Here is a 25655-nt window from a genome sequence, read left to right as displayed (position 1 = left end):
ACTATGTATGTTACACATTGACAGCACAAACATGCACAAAAATAGTAACCTTTCGTTATATAAATGCTGAAAAGCCGGTAAGGGTACGGATCACAAATATTTCTTGTCTGGGCAGTTTGCAAATCAAGTCAGTGTGAGAAACTTGACATCAGCCAATGGGGTGGTGGCTAATAGGCGTTCTACCTACGTGAACCGGTCCGCTGGATTTATAGTCAGCTAACGCGTACAAACCAGCGTCAGTGTGCTCAGGACTACTGAACGGTGTGTGTCGCTACTGTGTGCTGTCACCGGCCGGGTCGGGACAACTTTTTTGAGGATTTTTAGTGAATTAATTTTCCAAATCTTTCTAATCAAAGCGGATTTATCATTTTTTATTTGTTGACTTAATTAGATAAATTGTAAACATGTCGAAAAGTCAGGCAAAGCTTGGGTATAATGATAGAGGAGTTATAATCAACCGAACCACTTCTAATATTCCCCATGGTCGTCTGTCTATGGGTGGCGGTATGGGTAGCTACTCAGCATCCTCCCGCATGTCCATGGGAGGTGGCATATCGCTTCCACCAGGATCCGCAAGCCAAGTAACAAGCGAGCATATCCAAGGAGTGAAGGACAGAAATCAGATGGAAAAGAAAGCTTTCCAAGAATGTAACATGAAATTGGCCAAAAAGGTCGAGAAAGAGAAGTTTCTTACTGCCCAAAATAAGATTCTGCTGCAGGAATTGGAAAACTTAAGAGGAAAAAAGAACTTAGACCGTACTCCAATAGAAGAAGAATGCTTACAGGAGCTAGAGGCATATAAACAAAAAGTAGCTGACAATATCCATGACAAGGCAGAAGCTGCTTCAAAAGTCGCTACTCTACAAGATGAAGCCGGTGACGTGAAGAGACTGTAAGTTATAACCATTTTTTTCAGTTTTACATTAAGATTGCATTTGTTATTTAAATGGATGTAATGTTTCTATGTTATTTGTATGCCGCAAGGTCACTGCAATCAAAATAGCTCTCTAACTCCACGTGATGTGGTAACATTTTATATCTAAGACATGCTGTTTTTTGTTTGTATTTTTTTGTTTGTTAGCAAAATTCTGATATGAAGTTTGTTTTTTTCGACATAGTTCACTGCTGAAAGTTTTACGGATTTTACAGCAATAGGTTTAGGTGTATACTGTTTTGTGATGATATCACTAATTCATAACTAAATGATGCTGTCATGGTTGAACACTTCAAATGTTCAAATACCATGACGCTACTCTGTTAAACAGATGTTTACTATGATACTTCCAATAATGAAACAGCGATCAGTCCATTACGAGCCATATTCTATAAATATCTACGAAGTTCCAGAGCTTAATGAGAATTGTCATTATACAATATATATAAGGACATTTTAAGTCCATCCAAATGAAATTGTCTCTCTATCTCAGTCTTCCATATAAAAATGATAGATGAATTCTCAATTTCGCCTAAGCACCGCTGCACATACATGTAGATGTCGTCATGTCCTGTTGGATAGGTTTCGTAACGTCATATTAGGTGTACACGTGCACCTTTGGGCCACGCCTACCTGTGTACCGGTATATTTGTTAAGGTGTGCTTCAATGCATATGTTTTAATTCATTCGTTCTCTGGTGGACTGTTCAATTATTATTTTCATCATACTAGCTATACCTAATGATTCTGTCGCCATTGATAAACGTTTTAGGTATTGTGTTTTGTACATAGCGCATTAGCGGATTTGTTATCCCGTGTATTTATAAAGAAAAGCTAATATTTCCATTGAATATCACGAAAACTTTCTTCTAAATAATAGTGGAACAACATTAATTAATAAATAAGTACGCATAAAATAAATGAATAGATATAAGTAATAATTTATAGACGTAATTGTACTATGGATCAGACTTGTTCGCGTATTAATCAAAAAGATGTTTACAGATTATTATTGAATAACACATAACAACAGCTGATTGTGAATACATCTGTACCTCACACTGTCACAACTTTAGGTATGCGAGTAGTGACTAGTCGGAGAATTAAAGCTAGCCTGTACGTATTTATTGATATTTCACTATAAATATATAATAGAAAGGGACTTTAGTGCTGTTTATACCCTGTCATGGTACACTGGACATGAAGGGTACATATACAATACACCTAACAATGCCGCGAACCCGAACACCGCTATATATATCTATAGGTATACTGTACCCAAGTCTAGCTGATTAAGAGGGTTTAAATACAACGGTACCTGGTCTTAATAGCGAACAGGTAACAGACACAAACAGAAGCCTAATTAAGGTACGTTGACTTTGCTCTGTACGGTCAACCATTAAACATATGTAACATTTACGTACATGATTTTTATTTGTTTATAATGGGCACTTATAGTTTAGCGAAGGACATAAAACGATAGTTTGATGTTTGAACTTACTACATGTCTATAAAACTCTGTATACAAAAAACATGCAGGGCCCAGAGAGGTTAACCGGTTCGTATGTTGAATATATGGAATACGAAAGACGTATATTACTTATAAATCCTTTGGAATACGAAAGAAAAAAAAAAGAGAATAGTGTAATTACTATTTCATCATGAGAGATTGGAAATTTTATCATCTATCATTCGTCACTTCTCTTCCCTTCGTGACTTATTTTTTGCATGATATCTGCTACATGCATGCTGTTTTGACATCAGAATTCAGTGCAATTTATACCTCGGCTATACAGACTTAGGTAGGCATTTTATTTGTAAAAAATGCATACAGTATATTGTTTATTTTATAATGCATTAAATACTCATTACAATATAATGAAGAATATCTGAATGTATAATCCATAATAAACTTTAAAATAAAGTTTTATATACTTTCAAAATTACTATTTACACAAACTTTACGAGTCATAACTTTGTGTAATATTCACAAAATGTGTCTAGAATAATCATAAATTATTACAAGACTCAGTACATCAGAAGTTATGCATACTTGTCTGGGGGAAGGTGCTATTTAATAGATTTACGACATCACTGTTGTTGTTCACCGACTGTAACACGCAGTCAACCGACTATTTAATAAAAAGACATCACAGGCAGCAAAGTTTGACGAAGTCAGCAATTTAAAAAAGAACATATGCTAGCAAGGCACAGGCTTCCTATCACTAGCCCCATCATCGGTCTTAGCATTGATGCAGCTATTTCAATTGTGCAGTGAGGCGTGTCGAAATGACAAACAACGTGTCCTTCACGGCTAGCTGTCTAACCTTCACGAAACACACGGGCAGCTATCTTTCGAAAACTTGAATGTTTTATGAGAGAACGCTGACGTACTGTTTGTGTGTAACACACATATATAAAGGGGATACCTGATACCAGATCAAGGGAAATATATCGACTACAAAAATGACAAAAAACTGTGTATGCATGAATGAACCTGTGACGAGTACAAGAGAAAGTAGGTTGAAAACAAGCAGAGTTTCAAAAGAGTTAAATGTTAGTAATGATTTGTTGTATTATGTATTATGAAAACACGATCTTTCAAGTTCAAACATACTAATTTCGTTGTAGTACGGAATCACTTATTGTTAATTCAGGTTTGGACTAGGTATTTACATATGACCCTGCCGAAGTTATCTACCGTGAAATTCGTCGACTAAACCTTAACGACCGCAGGGCATAATGTTCAACATAAATCTCAAATTCAAATCGACAGTCAATCTGATTTAAACTTCAATAAGACAGGGATAGGCGATAAGGAACTAGATCTATCCAAGTGGCGAGACCAGACGTACAAACATAATGTTAACTGGTGAATGAATATATATGCTGATCCGTAATGACGGTCTAAATAGTAATATCCTAGGTGTGCAGACCTAGGGCAGCCGAATTGAGTAAAGTAAAACTTTTAATTAAAAACTATCTTACCTGTGTCAGTACAAGAATGTTGTATATTCTGATCATGGAAAACTAGACATAAACACAACATTTTTTAACGCTGACACTTTGAACGCACCATTTTTAGATTAAAATAGGTCACTATAATCTGACATAAGGGTAAAAGCAAATATCCTTCATATTATCAGTTGAATCAAATAAGGATCCAAAGACAATAACATTTCAGAGTAACAATCATTAAAGTATGCAACCCTTTTGCATTGTTGCGAGTCACCAACGGTATCAATGTCTGCAGTGAGTTAACGAAATGGTACAACAGATGCAATGTACCAGTATTTAGTTAGGAGAACATATTTATTGAGGTTTATTTGTAACAAACTGTGGATACACAGTCTATCCTCGAGGACACACAGCAGAAACACGAATAACCAAGACCTTGGGAGAGCCATGCCGTGATTGCACATGATTTGTTTGCAATCATCCTGTTTCAACTAGAACCGATGTTAACACACAAATAGCTAGGAATTCAGATACGTCTTGTTGCATTGCTTTCTTGCTATTTTACAAATGCATGAAACAATTCCCTTACTTATATGTTCTCCTTTCCCTTTCTCAAATATCAACACACAGAAGATTTTGTGACATGGTCAGTGCTTCATAAATCTTTAATGAGGAGTGATTTTCCTTAGCCTTTATCTGGATGAATTCGCATCTGACCCGGATATGGCGTAGATGTATGTAGATATGACGGATGTATCCGGTTCAGCAGAGGACGGTTACTCTTCCGGACCTATCTTTTCATCTTTTCTCTAAAGTGTCTTTACGAATCTGTACTTATTCTGTCGCTGTCTTTATTCAATCAATTTCGATTAAGTTTTGTGTTGTCTTCGACACGACACTCATTACATTCTCTAAGCATTGATAATATAATCGATGTCCAATGATAAATGCTGTTTCCGTCAAGATTCCAATCGGGTTTAAAAAAAAAATTTTTATTCATCTATATGCACGTGCCTCATCATTTGCGTGAACAACATATGAATACCCCAACAATATTTCCACTTTTTATTTCTATATTTCTTTTATTTGAATTCAATACTCAACATCACCACTTTCCAACTCTATCATGTGCATCAACACGATACTGTCATCAATAAATATGGTTTATATGCTTAAATGGATATTTCTAAATGTATATTCATAGCTGTCGTTTGGCTTTATGAAACCTTCTCTATATAATGAGGTCAATCTTTCCACATAATTCTATGATTAACACATGCATATCGGGTTAGAAAAGATACCATGGCATTGCACTTTTTTCTCTCTCTTTACTCCTGTTTTCAACGTAATATTCGTTGATTTTGCAATATCGTATATATCTGGTACCATACTAGGTTGTTAACATTTGATTGTATGTCTATCCTCAGTCATCAGGCGATGTTCAGGTCCCGTAAGGTCAGTCAGAACATATATAATTATTTACAAGAAAACCAATATTGCTGGCACTAGCAGACGATGCTTCACCTGGCTGGCTTCGCTGCTGTTATATAGTCCAGGGAACTGTGCAAGCATCGGCAGTGAGTGTTGGATTGCGGAACTGTTCTGTGAAAGCGAGCTGCTTTGAGGACAGGGTGTCGGCTTCTATCCGAGGACTGTGATAATTTTAGTATAAGTGGACCAAACTTTGGTTTCATATAATTCTGCTTTTGGGAAGTTTTATTCTGTTATTAGTTCCATAAGCGACTGAATTCATCATGTCTGAAGAGAAAGCCGAACTTAGGAAGAAACGTGGAAATATGAGCAGCCACACCACTGTGATTAACCGAGTCTCTGGCGGCGGTGGAATTGGCCGATTGTCCTCGGGAGGGGGATTTAGATCCTCCATGGGGATGATGATGGGAGGAGGAGGAACTTCTAACTACCAGTTAGGTGTTGCCAAACAGATGTCATCATCAGGCGTTAATTTAGTACTTGACGCCCGGGCTAAAGAAAAAAGCGCTATTCAAGATCTGAACAAGAGGTTGGCCAAGCATATTGAAACGAGTAAGTTTCTAGAGGCCCAGAATAAGGCCCTTGCTTTCGAGTTAGAGGAAGAGCGCAAGAAGAAGATTTTCGATGTATCTGGTATTAAGGAAATGTACGAACAGGAGCTGGATGAGTTACGGTCAAATATTACCGAGTTAGGGAATGAAAAGGCCAGCTTAGCACCCAAAATAGCAACTCTTGAAGATGTTATTGAAACAGATAAGAAAAGGTAAGTCATACTAGGAATGACAATCTATTGAGAATTTTTTAACGAAACCAAGGTTTGTTTCTCTATATTTAAAACATCTTTGTGACGCTGACAGCACAGGAAAAGTTTGCGCGAACTTCGTGGACTTCTGAGATCAGATCAATACTCCATGATTAACATTATCATAAACAGGCCGCAACTAGTCATTAGTCATTACCAGACAACGAGATATACCTTGAACATTAACTGAAAAATGCAGGGTTTGATCAAAGCTTCCATCCAAATGCGGTATAACATATCACACTTATTACGCTATCGATTACTTTCTGTCTGCATTGAACTGCAGTGCCACGCCCCTTCTTAAAATTGAACACGTTGCCATGGCAAACATGTTTATGTATGGTGCATCATCATTTGCATTTACTGCAGCACTGCTCGCAACTGACACCTCCTGTCGACTTAAGAAATGCAGCTTTAACTCATTTCATTATACATTAGCAATTGGCAAATTAAATACATCCATATCATTTTCTGATATTGCCATTTTTTATTCCCTTTATTCCCATTGGAACTTGCCCCTCTTGTATTGTGGAATCAATAACGCTGTTTCAAATATTCTTACGAGTTCTGAGGAATGAAAACGATACCGTATGCGTAAAGAATATTTCGAACATTTTTGGATACACTGACCGCAACACATTACGATCACATTACAATACCACAACATCTGTAGGGTTAATAAAATGCTTTAATTTTTATTCCTAAAAATTGCTTCTTTACATACTTTTGAACGATTTTAGTCAGTATTACGGTACCATGCCGCATAGCTCCGACAGACATTTATAATGCAGGCCTATCTCCCGATGCGCCATCACGCTACAACTTTCTATCGATCTCCGGACAGACGTCATAAAACGTCTCTGTCGTACTAATAAGACGGAGCAACCGTTGCTTGATGGGTTATGCTGTTGACTCATACACATTCATCACACTTCACGTAATGATACCAACCACAATTTTAATTAGGATCTGTAGTTATTACGAAAACATAATGCCCAGATTGATAAGTTTGAACCAAGAAAACTATTCACATTGCTCAAATAATACAAAAAGAACTACAACCCAACATACCTGGCTTCTATTGAATTAAAACAATGTTAATTTATCAAAACATATACTAATTAATATAGTAAAAATCGTTATAAGATACTAGCAGCTACTATAAACTTTTTATGTGGTATAGGTCAACATTGGAACTTTAGAATTGACAAGTATCGGCTTCATCATGAATAAATATGATTATACATAAACTGTCAGTCCCATAACTTTTGCAGATTTGCACGTGATACATTGAATAATATCATCTTATGATAGGGTTCTGACATACAGGTGCAATACTTTGCATGCATTCATGATATTGAATAACGTAATAATGAATAGGTAATACGCTTTAGGATTTAGTGGTTTCAGATAGTATATACGACACATAACTATTCATGAAATGATTCTTGATCAGATGACATTGCCTTTCCAGTCGGCATGTGTTTTTATCTCCATTGGTATTGCCTAATTAGGACAAAATCCAAACCTCTATATTATTCATTGAAATGGTTCACCTTGATATCGTTGGAAAATAGCACGTCGTAAATCTAGTCAATATTGTAAACAAGAAGCATTCTTGTGTGTTACTTAATCGATATTATATCAAGCTAGTCTAAATAAATTTGATGAGTTTTAGGTACTAAATTTCATATCTGGAAAAAATAGCGGATATTGATCATGGATTGCTGCCCAAATATGAAAACAATATTAACAAAATCGACATCTATCAGAATCACTCGTTTTTTATAATCATGTGTACATGGTACTGAAAGCCAAACGGAATTTATTGATAAACTTACTAGTCTTCTCTGAGAAACTTTATGTTTTCTTTGCTAAAATTGGGAGATGAATGTCATTCACTCTGTTTAATACACAAGAAATCATTTACATTAAAATGATTAAAGCAATTTGGAAAATAATACCACCTTATCAGTTTCGTTCATTGCATGAATGGAACTTGTGGGGTCAGTACTTATTCCTCGGTTGAATTGATGTTTTTAAAAATCTTTGGTCCTTTATAGTATGGAACAGGTGGTAAATAAGAGACACAATAGAATGTAAACAGTTGTATAGGTACGCCGAGGCAGTAAATATTCACACCAATTACACACAAGGTCTCTTCAAACTCTTCAAACTGGAGTATTTATCTTAGAGATCAGTGCACATAATGAAATTGATACTAACTAGTACCTATCCGTCCCAGTGGACGAATGATCAGAGTGAATGAAGGGTATCCTGATAATCATTTATAATGGTCTGACCTGTTCAGTCATGCTTGCTGAAAATAAACACTTGGTACAGACCGTTTGTGGTTATCGAAAGGTTCTAATTCATCAATAGATAAAGATATGCAAGCTTATATCATAAAGGCTAAAATGTGTTCATAAAGAATATGTTAAAGCGTTAACTAGTGTCCCATTTGTGACGATAATTGTAATTACTTCACTAATATTGTTTCGACAGTATAAAATGTAAGTTTACATGCCATTAATTACCACACAAAGAAAATCATATAAATATATATGACGTACAAGCATTAACTTCAGTTGTACACATCCATGAACAAACGATGCAATTGCGTTACGATATACAAATCTTAATAAAGAAAGCATGTACATGACCGATTCACTGACCGTTGTATTATTAGGGAAGACTTCAATAGATGTTTGCATTCTATTTTATTGACGACGTTTTATAAATGACGGTAACGTCAATGCCTCATGAAGGTAGAGGTTTTTGTCCCGATGAGTTTAGTGATGTGCAGTGATGCTATATGTATTCACTGGGTAACAAGTGCTGTGTCAGTGATATTTACAGAGATTTGCTTGATACTATCGAATAAAGTGAACATACATTTTGTATTATTTAAAGAAGCAGAGACACAATTAAAAAGGAAAAAAGGAACATTGCCCATTCTTGACATTTCTTCCATTCCAAACCCTCCTCATTATCAATTTTAGCATATTCGATTGATGATTAAACACTTATTTAAAACCGTTTTCATTTATTCAGCATAAACACTAAAGCGGAATAAATACCATTATTGTTCTTTAATTTTCATTTTTATTAGTACGGTCACAGTATCTTTATTTTACTTGACTAATGTCTTTGCAAATTACATTGTAGCATCTCTTGTGGGAAGGTATCCATTGTGGCGTTATTATTTTGTGAGCGAAATTCACGGGTTTTTTTTTAATGAAAAACGTTAAACTCAGAAACACATGATCTCACCATTAATACCTACCCCCAAAGGCAGATAACTCTGTAATACACAAATACAGAATAGAAGTAACTGACGTTACTAATACACAAGGATCAAGAGTGATGTACTATCTATTTTCAGGAATGATACGCTTGAACAAAATATACAAGAACGTATTAAGCAGATTGAGCGCTTGAACACCCAGATGGGGGATATGGAAGGGGAGAATAGCACTCTCAGACGTACTGTTGGATCCCATGAGGACGAGATCAAACGTCTCAAGGCCATCATTGCAGAGCTAAAACAGAATTTGGATGACGCCAGAACCGTATGTCACACGATATATATATATATTCCATCTTTGCATATTACAGAGTTGCCTCCCTTGCGGGTAGGTATCCCATTGTGACGTCATTATTTCTAAGCGAAACTCACGTTGTTTTCTTTGAAAAATATGACGTTACCCTCGCAAACACATAACAAATAACTCTGTAATATGCAAAAACGGAATTTGTATGTCTTATACTGTAAAATTAATACATTTTTTTTCAGCATATCTTGCTGACCTACATAAAGAAGCTTAAGTGAATTTGCAATTTGCGTTCTGTTTCATTTTGGGTATAATGAAAATATACTGTACATATCTCTGCCTCGATAAATAATGTTATTTCGTCACTTAATAGCGGATATCGATTAAAAAAAGCAGTTAAATGACGGATCCACAACCTACGTCACAAATGTAAATTGATGTGTTTGTCATGGATTAAGCAGCGAAGTGGTATTCTCAATTAAACGTATTTTCAACTACTAGTTAAAATTAAATGCTTGACCAGTGTTAAATATGATTTAACTTCAACCGCTTTGGTGCTATTTATAGTATGACAGGTGTCCATACGAATAAATTGCCATCAAACTATTTTTTCTTAACAGTGCAACAAATCGTGATAATGTTAGGTGTTAGTTCTGAACTTTTGTTTAATTTCAGAACCTAGATGAAGAATGCAGAGAGCGCATTGAGGCCGAGTTAAATGGAAGCTTAGCTTGCGATCAACGTGACTTCACCATCTCAATTCTGGAAAAGGTATATTGTCCTTAATGGATTTTTAACGGTTCATGTGCTGTAGATTCCAAATAATACAGGAAATAATTTTGTTTACTGAAAAAAACTAAAATGTGCATGTTTGAACTATAAAACATAGCTAAAGGTTTTTAAATATGCTTGTGTAAAAAAACTGTCAATAATTTTGTTTAGTTTAATTGTGGTTTAAATGAATTATTCAAGTTATCGTTCTTCGTTAATGTGCAATGTTAGTTTATAAACGGTTTTTCTAGCATTTATTAAACATGGCGTTAAAGTCGAAAATCGTTCAATCTTTGCAGGAGATTGAAGAATTGAAGAAACTCTTGAATACGGATACTTCTTCGTTTGACATTAAAAACTTGTGGAAGGGTGAGATCACCTCATGTATTAAGCAGCTTCAAGAAGATAACGATAAGGAACTTTGCAGAATCAAGGCTGACTACGCGGCGAGATATGATGCTCAGGTACTTCAGTATATGTTTTGTAACTGCATAAATATACAAATACATTTTCTGTTAACAAACTGATGTTGGCATGCTATTTATTTTGCTAATTCTGCGGTTAAAATAAATTCACAAAAAAATACATGTATGTACATGCGGATAAGTTTATGTCTTACTTCATTTTTATTTATTTTTTCCATTTATGTATTACAATTTTTAATCATTCAAACCTTTACCAGATAGTCGAAGTTCATGAAAACTAAATAATTATTATTATGTAAATTCCGTATCTATTAAACATAATTTAAGTTTTGCATGGTAGAGAATAGTTTAGAATGCATAATACTGCGTGTCATGGATATACATATCAATAATATTCTGATATCATAATATTATTTAATTAACGTTTTAAAAAAACAAAATGTCATCATAAAGGATTTTTGTTTAATTTTCAGATGAGACAAATGGGCACTTCTCAGATGAAGGACAACGCCATCGTTGCTAAACTGGAGTCTGAGATTTCCAGACTAAAGGGCAGGAATGTCGACCAAGGACCTCAGATCGCCCAATTGAACGCAGAGGTGAGACATGAATTGATAAATGTAACTACAAATGGTTAAAGAAACTATTAACATCCGTATACTTGCGATGGCCGAAAGCTTAAAGGTAGGTGTCGCCCAATGAAATATAAAGACTACAATATTGAAATTTATCCTGTACATAGATATAATCTTCAGATCATTTTCAATGCACACAGCGAACAATATGGGTGGTCAGTTGCCTAGCTTGACCAGGAAAATACTCCTCTAAAAATAGAGTGAAGTCAAGCTTTACATAGAATATTACGTATTTTTTCCAAAACGAGGCCGCAGCAACAAACTGAAGCATGCAACAAAATATCAGATAGAAGTGACAGTCTTGACACGGCATGTTTAGTTTAAAAAAATAACAACAACAAATCGAAGTGCGATGGACTGTTTATACATATCATATAATCTAAAACACTTCATGTTACTTACATACGCTCGCTAGCTTTGTACACCAAATATACATGTAGTTAGTCTGCGGCTGTTTGTGCGCTGGCATATGTGTTGAAATATAACTCACCACGTGCAACGCCGTTACACGAGTCCGAACAGATCCGGGCAAGTTCCACTTGAGATGTTGGCTTCTGTTTCTTCTATTGCTACATGCCATCTCTGAATTTAATTGCCTATAGATATCCTAAGGTGCTATTGAATTCATTATAATTTCCTCCACTTTGTTGCCGATTCAGATATATTTTTGTTTTATCTCACACACTTTCGTTCAGCCATTTTGTTTACTTTTAGTGCGCGGCAATGCGCATGCGCGAAACTTCGACAACACAATCCATCGCAGCTTCATTTGCATACTATTTTGTCTGACGGACACAGTAATAAATCAAGGATTTCCTTCAATTTTGTATTCAAGACACATTTGTTCAATCTCAAACGCATAAAGAAATTAAATTGATATTTAATATGTTTTTTTCATCTTTTCTTCCGTTTATCGCATTTCACAAAAAAATATTTATTTGGTTGGGCGAAACCTACCTTTAACAAATACATTTATATGATTTACTAAATTTATGTACATTTTCACCTTTTAAAAATTGTACATGTACACAATGCAACTACAATTTACTAAATATATGTACACTTTTAACCTATATTTTATAATTTATATTTTGTATTCATATTTTTATAAAAGCGGATTGCTTATTATCATCTTTTATATAATACTCCAACTATAGCTACAGCGTCTTAGGAATGAGAATGAAAGATTACGTGAGGAAATGGAAAATGCTGAAGAAAGCTGGCATAAAGAGAAATGCGATTATCAGGAACAACTCGACAGTCTTAATGCTCAGATGGCAGCTCTCCTGGAGCGATTCAGGGAACTGCAGGACGACAAGCTGACCTTAGAGACCGAGATCACCACTTACAGGAGACTGCTAGAAAACGAGGAGGAAGGGTAAATATATATCGTAAACCCGTTTATTGTCCCGGGGTTGATATTTTTGCGGGATATTGCTATGGTCGCAAAAATTTGATCCACGAAAACAAATGACGAGTTATATATAACTTTATAGCCAAATCGCAAAATTTGAAAACTACTTGACTTTTATTTCCTCGTTTCTAGTCCTAATCGTGAAAAAATGACCGGCAGAAATAACAAAAATCGGCTAACGTTAATAGGTACGAATGTACATGTATATAATGACAGCCTTTATCTCCATTTTTCTCGATTTTAAGTGAACTGACCATGCAATCAGCAGAAATCTAATACTCCTTTGGAAATGTAGGGATGCAGAAGTAGATAGTTTTATTTGTATACACATTCCTTTGTTAATTTATTTTTGATAGTATTCAACTAAAGTTTACATGTTAGTCACTTGATTCCAAAAGATTGTTTACTTTCAATGTTTCTAATAAATGGTCATGCCAAGGGATATTGGAACGAATATTTTCTGTTATTATTATTGTTTGTCGTTAATTTTAACGTATTTTAGTTAGAATTGGTAAACGTTATAAAGTAAGTAGATAGTAGTTAATTCTTTATTTGCAATAACAGTGGACTCTACCTCCAAACTGTTCCGAACAAGCCAAGTCAAGTCACCACAGTCCAACGTAGTAACAAACCTGACCCGGGCTTAGTACTGGGTGAGATGCTGTGGTTTGAAAACAAATTCATTTCTCGATTTGGGAAGGCAATGAATAGGCGTGACGTTTGTTGTCTTGGCTTGTAGCTAAAGTTCTAATATTAGACGTGTTTGTGTGGACTTCATTGTGTGACGTTAATGGTTTTACCATTAGTATGTCTCCAACAATTGTAGGATGTGTAACTGTATGTTCTGAATGCAACATCTAACTTATTTCTAATTGACATACTGATCCGGGTGTTTTAAAGTTGTCTGAGTATTTATGCAGATCATATATGATATAAAAACGTATATTATTTCATTTTTTTCTGTAAAACATTTAATCTTAGATGGATAATTATCGATAGTAATACGTATTCTGCAACATACACGTATCTATAACTTGCAAAAAAAGTAAAAAGAAAACAAGTAGACCAAAAATCTTCAAATAGTGAATTTAGTAGCATTTGCGTATTTAACATGGTACAACTTTGAACAACTGGAATGATATTGTAAAGTTGCTTTACATCGCGCTGTAGTAAATTTCGCTTTATTCACGGTCAATGTTATTTCCTCGAAACTACTTGCGAATGAAATGGAAAGAATGACAAGAAAGACGAATTGTATGACATTCTACAGTTAAAAGTAGTTGTTACGTGAACATTTTCTACAAAATAAGTATCAAAGAAAACATTACGACATTTCCTCTTCGCGAAATAAAGCAACGATATGGTATCTGTTTCTAAATTTGGAACATACATTAACAATTGACGTTTGCTGTGTATTTGTTTTCAGCATGGACCGATTCGTTACCCAATCTTCCGGCGCTAGGAGCCCTGGAGCAGATAAGCTGAATGACCTAGTTCAGAGTAGCAGCAGTTAGTACTCAAATTCACGTTAACGTAGATCTCTGTGACGTCAAGAGAAGTTATATGTCTCCATAAGCATATATATTACGTATGAATGCATACAGAAAATTGTAGTCCGATAATTAGTGATCAGTTTCCATATTATGCCTGTGTTATATTATTGTGCCTTTTTTCCTTGCCTACGATACACATCTCAATGTGATACTAGTAGACTTTTATTCACTTACATAATCATTTTACTACTGACGATTCGTCCAGAGACATTGCTTACAGTTGCATTTGTAGTGGGAACACAGGCGCCATTATTGGCAAAATAGCATGCTTGAGCCCCCTTTAGGAATTCGGTACATGGACTGTTGGAAATTTGTAATGTTGAACATTAACGGGAAGTGCAGAGCAATACACAGTTATGCATACTTGATATATTGCATTTTTTGGCATTGTTTGTTGCTTATACATTTATTAGTATATCTTGAAAATAAAATCGTGGTTACACGCAAATTGCATTATTATTATATGCTATAAATGTTCAGCTAACCGAAGGTAGTGTAGCAAGCAGTTGCAATTTCAAAGTTGTTTCATTTAAGCAAAAGCTCGATATTCCCAAGATGTCCAGTAAAGCATGATGTTATGGTTAACGGGTTTATGTTTATAAACAAATGTTTACGAACATTTTGGGAATATCGACTTATTTCATTTCATTCATTATTTGGTTTTTACGTTACAAAAACAAAAAAATGATCAATTTCATGAGTTTTATTTCAAAAGATCATTGCATTTGGAAAAAAGGAGCCGTCAATAATAGTTCGGATTATACAGGCTTAAATAAGAAACAATTAAAATTGCACGCGTTGAAATAAGATGGCAACTTAGCCCTCAGTGCCTACTATTTTCTGTATGTATGTGTATCGTTTTGTGTGTGTTTTTCAAGGTTTCTCCGTTTACAAACAAAATTAGAAACGCACAATTGAAAATGGTATTTTCTTCTATATCTTTTTAATTTTTCTTTTTGTATCGTATACTCTATTCATTTATCTCTCAATCGTGTAAAATTAATTTCGTTTATTCTCATTTATTTTAACAGTTTTAACTAAATTATTTCTTATTTTAAATATCAATATTATTTGTATATTTATCTATCTATCTATTTTAGTGAATTTTAACAGAGAAACCTTATTGTTTACTTGTTCACGTGTGTGATAGTCTAGAACTTTGTTCAATTCACTAACATACCGTATACAAAACAGTTTGTTCTTTACTAACTCAAGTATTATCGTACGGGGAAGGGCATGCATTTGTTATAATGTAATATTGTTTATTCATACATTCTAATCGCATGGAATCAATTTATTTATATAGAATTCCGGTTGTGAGTTCCGGAGTATCGAAAATGTTTTAGTATTTATCTGAAATATAATGTAATTTGCACCTAAGTGTAAAATAATCACCTTTAAGGTATTTAAACATATGAAAAAAATATGATAGATACAAATTAACTTGTTACTTGACACACCAACACACACAAACAAGAGTGGGAAATTAATTTTGGGGAAAGATTATTGTTCTTTTACTTTTACAAAACATACAAATTAGAAAACTATTTATATGATTTGCTTAAGATAGGTAATCCGCTACAGCAAACACATAGCTTTCTTATTATTTCATTACCATAATTCTTTCACAAAAGCTTTTTCAAACATACAGCGGGGGCACATATTTATATACCACTTGGTGTACTTGAAATTGTTTTAGGACAGTATGAATGAGAGTGAGTGTGTACAATATCATTTTTAACCTTACATAGTTGCGTTATGCATGTAGGGCGTCATTAGGTAATCAGCGAAGGCCCGAAACGTATTATGGAATGAAACAATATACTTACTAAGCTGAATTACATGGGTATATCATGCTTTGGAGTAGCATTATCCATATAACGAGCTGGCATGATGATTGGTAAAAACCGCTTTCGAATGGTTTGAAGTTATATCGCTTGTTAGAAATATCATCATGCTTTTATATAGAAATGACAAGTATTGGCAGCTTTATTAGAGGTTGACTATGCCGACTTTACTAATAGAAGAGGACTCAAGATAAAGCTGACCTGAAGCGCACCACATGACATCTACCCATTCTCCGATGTTACCACGACCAGCCAAAGGAGTTTTCTTATCAAGCGGAACAAATAAACAACCCCATCTTGTTGAATATAATATGCGCAATTAAAATTGCCAGGAACGTTTCGGAACAACCCGGGATGAAAATCAAAATTTTTTAAATCGCAATGACAGAGGTCATTCTTTTGTTTTTAAATGCGCAAATTATCCTGAATTAAAAACCCTAACAAAGGTAGCTTCACATTGAAATAACAATCGGCTGTTTCCAAGTGTTTGAGGGGAGAGAACTCGTTTATCCGGTAAGTATATAACACGCTTAGCAGCTGTATATAGCTTGAAGTGGCTGTAGCATGGGACAACTGTGACGTAGAGGAGAATGCAACAGTTAATAACCAATCAGACTTGATGAAGCCATAAATTCCAAAAAAACTTTCTTCCAAACAAAGGAGGCGGATACTTCAGCCAAAACACTTCGAGCAGCATGACCATGAGTGGTGGTGGATTTGGCGGAAGCAGTGGATTTAGCTCGAGCAGTGGATTTAGCGGGGGTAGTGGATTTGGAGGAGGCAGTGGATTTGAAGAAGGTGGTCAAATGCAAATGTCTTCCTCAGGTGAAGTACCATTGCACAGATGCACCCTTGAGAGGTGTTTCTACCTGAATAGATAATACAAAATAGTATTGACGATATATTATATACACCCGACGCATTCTGGCGTGTTAACACATTGCATCATATCAGTAACAAAAACCTGTTTCCATATGTTCATGTGTTAAACAGTCCTAATACCAAACAATATTTCAATTCATATAGCATACCCAATGATTTAATATGATACTTATTTCGGTTTTGGAACTGAACACATTATTTAGCAACGAAATGTATCAGACACAAAGACAATTGGAAACGATGAATAAACAACCGTAAATTACGTGCTTGTTAAATATATAGTGGTAGAATAGATCAACGCAATCTGAAATATATTGAGGAACGAAATCAGATAGCGTCACGTTACAGTCTTTGTATCTAGAAAAAGGGACATATCTTTGACAGATTAAAGAGGAAAATTAAATCTTATAAATAATAAATACTATTTCAGGAATATTAAATATAGAGAACTGTGACCAACGGAAAAGGTGTACAGTGAGAAATGCACTCATAAATTACAGTATACTTTTAACGATTTAACAGCAGAAATCAAAATAGATTGACGTTATCAAGAAAAACTGATTTTATCATAGAAATTTGAAAGGGTATATGTTCTATAGAAATATATTTAATGCATAATGCACATACGTCAAAATATTTTTTTTCTTTTCAAATTGGAGTATTTCGTACCTGGGGAGTCAGAGCAATTTGAAGATTGAATGATTGAATGTGAGAAATATGTGACAGAAATATAATACCTATGGGTGGCAATTTGATTAGGTTCTAACTTTGTGATGGAAGTATACGAATGTTTAGAATTTGTGGTGCATTTACAAGGAAATGTTAAAGACCGAACAGCACGAAATAACAGATAATGTGATAGAAATTTGAGGAATGCACTGTTGAGGAAAACATAGACTACTTAAATATAATCCCCAAAAAAGGAAGTACATCATATAAAAGTTGCGCTATATATGAGAATTAGATTTCGGAAGACTGGTGAGACGATAAAAGCATACCTTAAATTTACCAAAATACGTTTTAGTATTTTTCAATAAAAAGCATTCTTGAAATCGAAACCATAAAAATGACCATTTCTGATGGTAAATCATTTATATATTGTAACTTGTATCTTTGATAACCTGATAATTTAATAGGCTTTAAAAAGTTAAAATTTAAAGGCCAGATGATGAATCGTATTAAACGTACATGTATACATCTATATAGACAGGAGAACATCGTAATCAAATATGTTTGTGGTGTTATGCATGGGACTATTTGTGGCACACTTCACTCAGGGGTTGTAAAGAGGGACACAAAGATAATTAAATGTTTTGTTAACTAACACATGTCCTAGATTTAGTGGCTAGTGTTTAGGGATCTGTTTTGTAGATATGCTAGAGAAAGAGACCATTCATTATTCAGTTTCAGATTTCGTTTTCCATAATGCAGATAAGAAAATCGAATACCTTCAACTGAATAAACATTTAACATCTCTAAATACGGTCATGAAACAAACATCATTAAAAAAGATATCATCAGCTTTGTTTTAATTTGATTGTCTGCCATCATTAAAAATCTTTGCTCTAGCGTTTTTAGAAATTCTCTGCTGTGTTATTCCAAAAAGAGCTGTTATCTTGTGTGGCTTTTTCGATCCATTAAAATGATGAAAAAGTATTTTCGAGCATTCACTCTTGGATTAACATCAAGACGACAATGGGAATATTACTTACATTCATAACATACACTGTATGTGTATACAAAATTATACATTTCATTCTACTTGGAATTAATGCATTTTTGCAATAACGTTCTGCTTAACCGGATCGCTCGCTTCATCGAAAATTTGTAAAGTAATAAAATATAGCAAACCAAAAGCATTGCTTTTAGATAAATATTTATAATGAACGTGCTATCAAGATGTAAACTGAAAAAAATATTTTCTATCATAACAAAATCCCAGCCTTTGTTTAAGTTCAATTTACAGATACAATTTGAATTATCGCAATATGTCTTTATTGTAAATAGTAGATAGACCTTCTGAGTATACAAATATACTGAACCCATAGTTATCAGGAATAACATTCAATGGATAAAGCCAGTAGTTGTTAACAAAACATATACATATATTCCATCCTTCATATAAAATGTATTGTCGACAATTATTATCTAACACCTGATCATACGCAGAGCAAGCATAGCTTATTTTAACTACGATGGTAGTATGAGGAAATAGTACAATAAAAATATCATGATTCCTCACAAAGCCATCAAATCAACAATAAATTGATTTCATAATGTTTGAACAGGTATGGGTGGCGGTCAGATGAGCAGTTCCGAAGGAAAGGTGTTCATCAAGAAGAAGGCTTCGGGACCTCTTTGTATTGATGAAGCAAAGGGCAACGGTGCCCTTGTTACACTTGCTTTCGGAAGCAAGGAAAAGAAGCCTGGAGCAGTAAGTACATACACAACATGTTATTATGGTATTATCTTCCTTTACGGGTAGGCATTGATTGTTACGTTATGTTTTGTGGGCGTAACGACTTATTTCTTTCAAGGTAATGACGTCATTATCGATACCTACTCAAAGGGCGGATAATTCTCTAACTTTAAGAGTGCTAATACTGTATACGTACCTATTTTGGTGTAATCATTTTTTTAAAAATAGTCAGACATTGTAAACTATTAATCAAATAAAATATATTAAGAGTTGCAAGAAGCGATGCATCGGAAGCAACATTAACTGAATAGATTTGCTTATAGAAAAATGCCGCACAGCCATTAAAGGTAAGAATCCCCCATTGTAAATCACAACTTTTAACAACTCACAATCTATGTATCTTTAAGTCATTTAACTATGATCATTAAGGCAAAAATAACTTTTTATTCAAAGCCCTTCCTATTTTCCAATTAGCAATTCCTACATTAATATAAGGTCACGATCTGTAACCCTCGTCGCGAGTTCTGTGTAATCTGGTGAAGGATGGTAGAAAATAATTTAGTATTTTTATTTCATTATTTTCTTGAAAATTTGACTTCAATAAAAAGCACATGCAAGTTTAGAGGTATATCATACGGATCGCTATCTGTAAGCTAAAACCTTTATATCCCGAATTTGTATTATCAAAGTATTCCCATTAACAGTTATCTAAATTTTACCACAAAACACCATTTAAAGTGCTAAGTAAAATTATAAAGAATATCAATGAGACCTAACTTTTATGTACATAAAACAGGTTGAACCATAACTAATCCAGTCAGCATTTTTGCATTTTCGTACTTTTGAAGTAACTAGTGCGATACTTCGTCTAAAATCAGATAGGGAGTATTAACTACGTATATCTGCTGACATGGACATCAATGGGGACCATAAGAGATATAAACAAAAATAAGCTTTGTGAACTAATAATCTGACCACGTATAACGTCCCTTTGTCGACTGATAGCTTCTGACTACCGGTAAGGGTAGACTTTTTTCGGTGTTGTCTCATCTTCATCATCAATCTTTTATTGTTGTCTCCTCTCTAGCTTATTCTTTGTACCCATGGACATTGTCGGGATCTTATCAAATAATGTAACACTCGTTTTGATATACTTATAAACGTACCGTTATTATTATGAGTAAAATCTACATATACGATCATGTACATTTGCAATTTGCAAAATAAACCATAAATTGTCCAGTGGTGCAGAGAAGATATCTGAAACCAAACCTACCACCGAGATTGAGTGATTTCTAAAAACGTTTCGTTCTTTTTCAAGTTTCTCTTTCTTCAAATCCTTTCTTTGTAACTATGTTTAATAATCATGTTGTTTATAAAACTATATATTTTTCAAATCATATATATGGATAAAAACAGACAAAATCAGCGTCAGTATTGTTTAAATGTGACAAATGAATGTTGTTATAGTAAAAACAATCCGTCATGATGTTATCATAATGTTATATTGCTAAATATATCTGTTAGATTTTGAGCTGCGTGTCATATAAATGCTGTATTGTGATTTGTTTCTTCATCTCTAAACTCGTCATAATCTACATTTGTTACAGTTCATTAGATAGAACTGTAAAATAGTAAGTCGTCTGTCTAGATATGTCACATATATATGTTTACATATTATGTTTTACAAATTCGTCTGTTTTTGTGTTACAGCCAATGAATCTTGAAGGATGGAAAGTGTTACGGTTTATGGAGGGCGAGACTGAGCCATGTTGTGCACATGAATTCAAAGATGAATTAATCATGCAGCCAGCAGCAAAACTAAAGGTGATTTCATTAGCGAATATCATTTACCGCTATTAAAATTATTGACAAAGACTAGTTTAATATTCAACCGAAAACACAAGACACGTGCCACCTCATTCGTACTATCAAAATCATGTTGAGTGTTTACTTAAATTATATTAAGCTCGCATTATATTATGATACATTAGCCATAAAAGTGAACATTTTCATATGGAAGCTTAATTTAAAGATGTCGGTATTACAGATATCTAGAGGTATCTTTGAAGCAATGACTTTTGCTATTGGTAGCCTGATTCACTTTTATGTTACGTGTCATTGTTTATCGGCACTATCCAAATCGATACAACATATGGAATTTCAGAAATTTATTGATAATCTTTTCTACAGATCTTTGGTTCCAACTTCGCCAAAGATGCAAACGCCAGGAATGGAGATATTGTGTCAAACAGCGTCAAAACGTGGAAGAGTGGAGGAGGAAAATTCGCCCTCATCGACAAATCTCAAGTAATTAACAAATAATTTTAATAATTAACCTTTAAACTGACAATCTTAGTATAGTGATAAGAAAATATTTCTAATCTTCTGTTTCTTAAATACATATTAATATAGATGTACTTTTGTATTTGGTCTTGAAATATTATAAATGTAATATTGCATTTTTTGTGATTTTATCTTGAATTCAAAGTGTACGTTTTATTAGTGAAGATTTTTTTCATGCCTCGATGATAATGATGAAGTTGTGTAATATGTATAACGTGTGGTTAATACAAAATACACTTTGGAAAAGTATTTACAAGTACTAATTTGAGTATATTTTCTTTCACAAACTTAAACAAAAATACAAACTGTATCAGTCTGCCCCATGCGTATTTAAACAGTTTACATTGGCATTTTCATTTTAAAATTGGGGACAAGAATAATACTCCCGTAACTTATTGTTAGTGATAAAGACACACTTAACATCATATTATGCGTTCCTGGTGTGATTGGTAATGTTTTATCTTTTTTCTATTTCAGACGGAGAAGGGCTTCCTTATGATCGAATTCAGATAAACAGCCGGAATTGACACTCAGCCAACGAACAAGTTATGCACGTGAGAGCCTCTATTTGCCTGGTATACCCACCGTTTGACCCACAGTACTGATTCGCGCCATAGCTGTACACGGTTTTATATAATGCTTAAACTGCTTTTTAAAGGCATAATGCCAAATAAAGTACTCAAGTGGTGATATACATTGGACCCTTTGTGGATGTGTTTTATAGGAAAGAATGAAAAACCAGGTTACGACCAAATCATGGCTTCGGCAGGATATTGCGCGTATGATAAAATGAATCAACGGGAATGATTTTCTTTGAATTACTTAAATGAACATATATTATATATTATATCTTAAATGTCACCTTTTTCATACAGTGAGCGAGTTTATAAATACATTTCATATAGTTGTAGATTAGTTCCAGAATTCCTTTTATATATTGAGATTTTTGTATAAATTTATATGCATTGTGAATATATTGATAAGACAATGTTATATGCTCTTATTGATGGTTGTGATTTAGTATAGTACATATGCCTAAAATTTCGTTGGACCATGACTTCTGGTTTGGAATAATAACGGTTAGGTTGTGAGCTTCTGACATTCCTTTTTACAAGTAACAACGAAATTTTATATACGTATTGCATAAAGATAAAACGTTTGTGAGCAAACTTCGATAAAAAAAGGTTGTGATAGATTTTTAAACAATAATTATGTTAAATATTTAAAAAAAAAAGTTATATGTACGATATCTACATAGTGATGACGCTACTATGGTTAAGAGCTAATGGACATTTCGTCATTGTTGTACTGTGAATGCTCATGTGTGTTTTATTTATTTAATGCCTCAAGAGTTAGATACCATTCAGTTTTGGTAACAAAAGCTCAACAGACAGCAGTATGACAATAATATTAATTTCTGACGCTAGTGATGTGACCTTACCATGTATAGACAATTGAAATGGAATCAAAAGAAAATCCTAAGTGGCTTCCATCAACAAATGGCAAATGTATCTGGACTAGTTAGAAACAAACAAATTCTTTTAAGATTATACTTCATTGCATATTACTGTAAGTGCAAATTATATTTTAATAAATTTTATTACGCGTTATTTCATGCGTTGTTTTCTTTGAAAACATTTTCACTTTTCACATTTTCACTTTCCTTTCTTCCTGCAAATGATAAAAAAGAAAACGTAATCTTTCAATGAAAATCGAACCTAAGCCGCCATTTCGAATATTTTGTATTCTAATATAAATCTATACAACATACTTTGGCATTTCACAATATTTTCAGTTCAGTCCTTTCTATGTTATGGAAGTTATCTCCCTTATGCTTATAAAGCTTCTGCCGGAGTTACTAATTCAGCTGTCTCCCAAATGACATAGTTAATAACCACCAAAACCTACTTACAACACAATGTAAACGAATCAGGATGCCGTTTCATTTTTGTTGTGGTAAATGATATCATGGGTAGTAATGTGATCTGAAACAAATACCTCATAACATGTAATGTATATATCAATATCTACATGGAAGTCAAAGTCACGAGATTACGAGATATCACTAAAATCAAGGATTTCTCCGAGACAGAACGATAGGCGTCAAAGGGCTTCACCAATAGTGTATCGGAAGGTGTACTGTCCAAATTAACCAAAGTAGAAGAAATCTGCTAAATAATATCATGAATCTATATTTTTTGAAATGTTGTAATTATTCAATTCTTGTATTCAGGTTCTTATATAATACGTTTTATGACAACTACATCTCTAATACTAGAAATCATGACCCTAACTACGTGACGGGAGTATGATTTAAAGTCTACATTGATTGTGAGAACCATTACTAGTATCTAGAACATACTTTGACGGTTCATGCATCATATGATAACTCTCTATTTGCTACACGTAAGTAAAGGGAGGGGAAAATTTAGATAAAACATTATCCTGCCTGTGTAATATATTTCTGTAAGTAAAGGGAGGTAAAAAGTTAGAGAATACATTATCCTACCTATGTTTTTAGATGAGAATATATTTCTGTAAGTACAGGGAGGGGAAAATTTAGATAAAACATTACCCTATCTATGTGTTTTGACGAGAATATATTTCTGTAAGTAAGGGAGGTAAAAAGTTAGATAAAACATTACCCTACCTATGTTTTTTGATGAGAATATATTTCTGTAAGTAAAGGGAGGGGAAAATTTAGATAAAACATTATCCTGTCTGTGTAATATATTTCTGTAAGTAAAGGGAGGTAAAAAGTTAGAGAATACATTATCCTACCTATGTTTTTTGATGAGAATATATTTCTGTAAGTAAAGGGAGGGGAAAATTTAGATAAAACATTACCCTATCTATGTGTTTTGATGAGAATATATTTCTGTAAGTAAAGGGAGGGGAAAATTTAGATAAAACATTACCCTATCTATGTGTTTTGATGAGAATATATTTCTGTAAGTAAAGGGAGGGTAAAATTTAGATAAAAAAATTATCCTACCTATGTTTTTTGATGAGAATATATTTCTGTAAGTAAAGGGAGGTAAAAATTTAGATAAAACATTATCCTGTCTGTGTAATATATTTCTGTAAGTAAAGGGAGGTAAAAAGTTAGAGAATACATTATCCTACCTATGTTTTTTGATGAGAATATATTTCTGTAAGTAAAGGGAGGGTAAAATTTAAATAAAAAACATTATCCTGCCTGGGTTTTTATGGGAATATATTTCTGTAAGTAAAGGGAGGTAAAAAGTTAGATAAAACATTACCCTATCTATGTGTTTTGACGAGAATATATTTCTGTAAGTAAAGGGAGGACAAAAATTAGATAAAACATTACCCTACCTATGTGTTTTGACGAGAATATATTTCTGTAAGTAAAGGGAGGTAAAAAGTTATATAAAACATTACCCTACCTATTTGTTTTGATGAGAATGTATTTCTAGTATGTGTTTTAATAAGACTCTTTCATATGAGATAATAACAAATAAGATATTCTACTCGAGTGTCACACAATGTTGTAAAGCTATCGTAGATCAATATCCTTCAATCTTAACTACTTATGAAGGATTGTTTTTCTCCCAAACTTCATAAACTGAACTTTATCCAATAAAGCTTTTTAAAACTATAT

General features: G+C 33.7%; 1 protein-coding gene across 5 annotated transcripts; it reads left to right on the top strand.

Annotated features, from left to right (window-relative positions):
- Positions 1–222: 222 nt before the first annotated feature.
- Positions 223–23640, top strand: LOC138321024 (retrograde protein of 51 kDa-like). 5 transcript variants are annotated; one of them, XM_069264408.1, is made up of 12 exons: positions 223–892; positions 9570–9756; positions 10414–10509; positions 10809–10973; positions 11408–11533; positions 12727–12947; positions 14410–14492; positions 17044–17208; positions 19554–19699; positions 21398–21511; positions 21878–21994; positions 22508–23640. In XM_069264408.1, the coding sequence occupies exons 1-12, from the start codon at positions 405–407 to the stop codon at positions 22541–22543; spliced, it is 1944 nt and encodes a 647-aa protein (XP_069120509.1). In that variant the 5' UTR covers positions 223–404; the 3' UTR covers positions 22544–23640. The 5 variants fall into 5 exon arrangements, with proteins under 5 accessions (XP_069120509.1, XP_069120511.1, XP_069120510.1 ...); XM_069264407.1 differs by lacking the exon at positions 223–892 and adding an exon at positions 5487–6145; XM_069264409.1 differs by lacking the exons at positions 223–892; positions 14410–14492; positions 17044–17208 and adding exons at positions 5484–6145; positions 13548–13636.
- The last annotated feature ends 2015 nt before the right edge of the window (positions 23641–25655 follow it).

This window comes from Argopecten irradians, chromosome 4 (genome assembly GCF_041381155.1).
Source record: "Argopecten irradians isolate NY chromosome 4, Ai_NY, whole genome shotgun sequence".
Lineage (NCBI taxonomy): Eukaryota > Metazoa > Mollusca > Bivalvia > Pectinida > Pectinidae > Argopecten > Argopecten irradians.
The sequence above is the reverse complement of the archived record's forward strand: the minus strand, read 5'-3'. Positions and strand labels throughout refer to the sequence as shown.

What these genes read in the sequence shown, in the direction of transcription:
- LOC138321024 (XM_069264407.1), top strand. Translation starts at nt 5,646, where the DNA reads ATGTCTGAAGAGAAAGCCGAACTTAGGAAGAAACGTGGAAATATGAGC. An exon ending in ATTTGGATGACGCCAGAACC is followed by an intron (nt 9,757 to 10,413) that starts GTATGTCACACG and finishes GTTTAATTTCAG; the next exon opens with AACCTAGATGAAGAATGCAG. An exon ending in CCTAGTTCAGAGTAGCAGCA is followed by an intron (nt 14,493 to 17,043) that starts GTTAGTACTCAA and finishes TTCCAAACAAAG; the next exon opens with GAGGCGGATACTTCAGCCAA.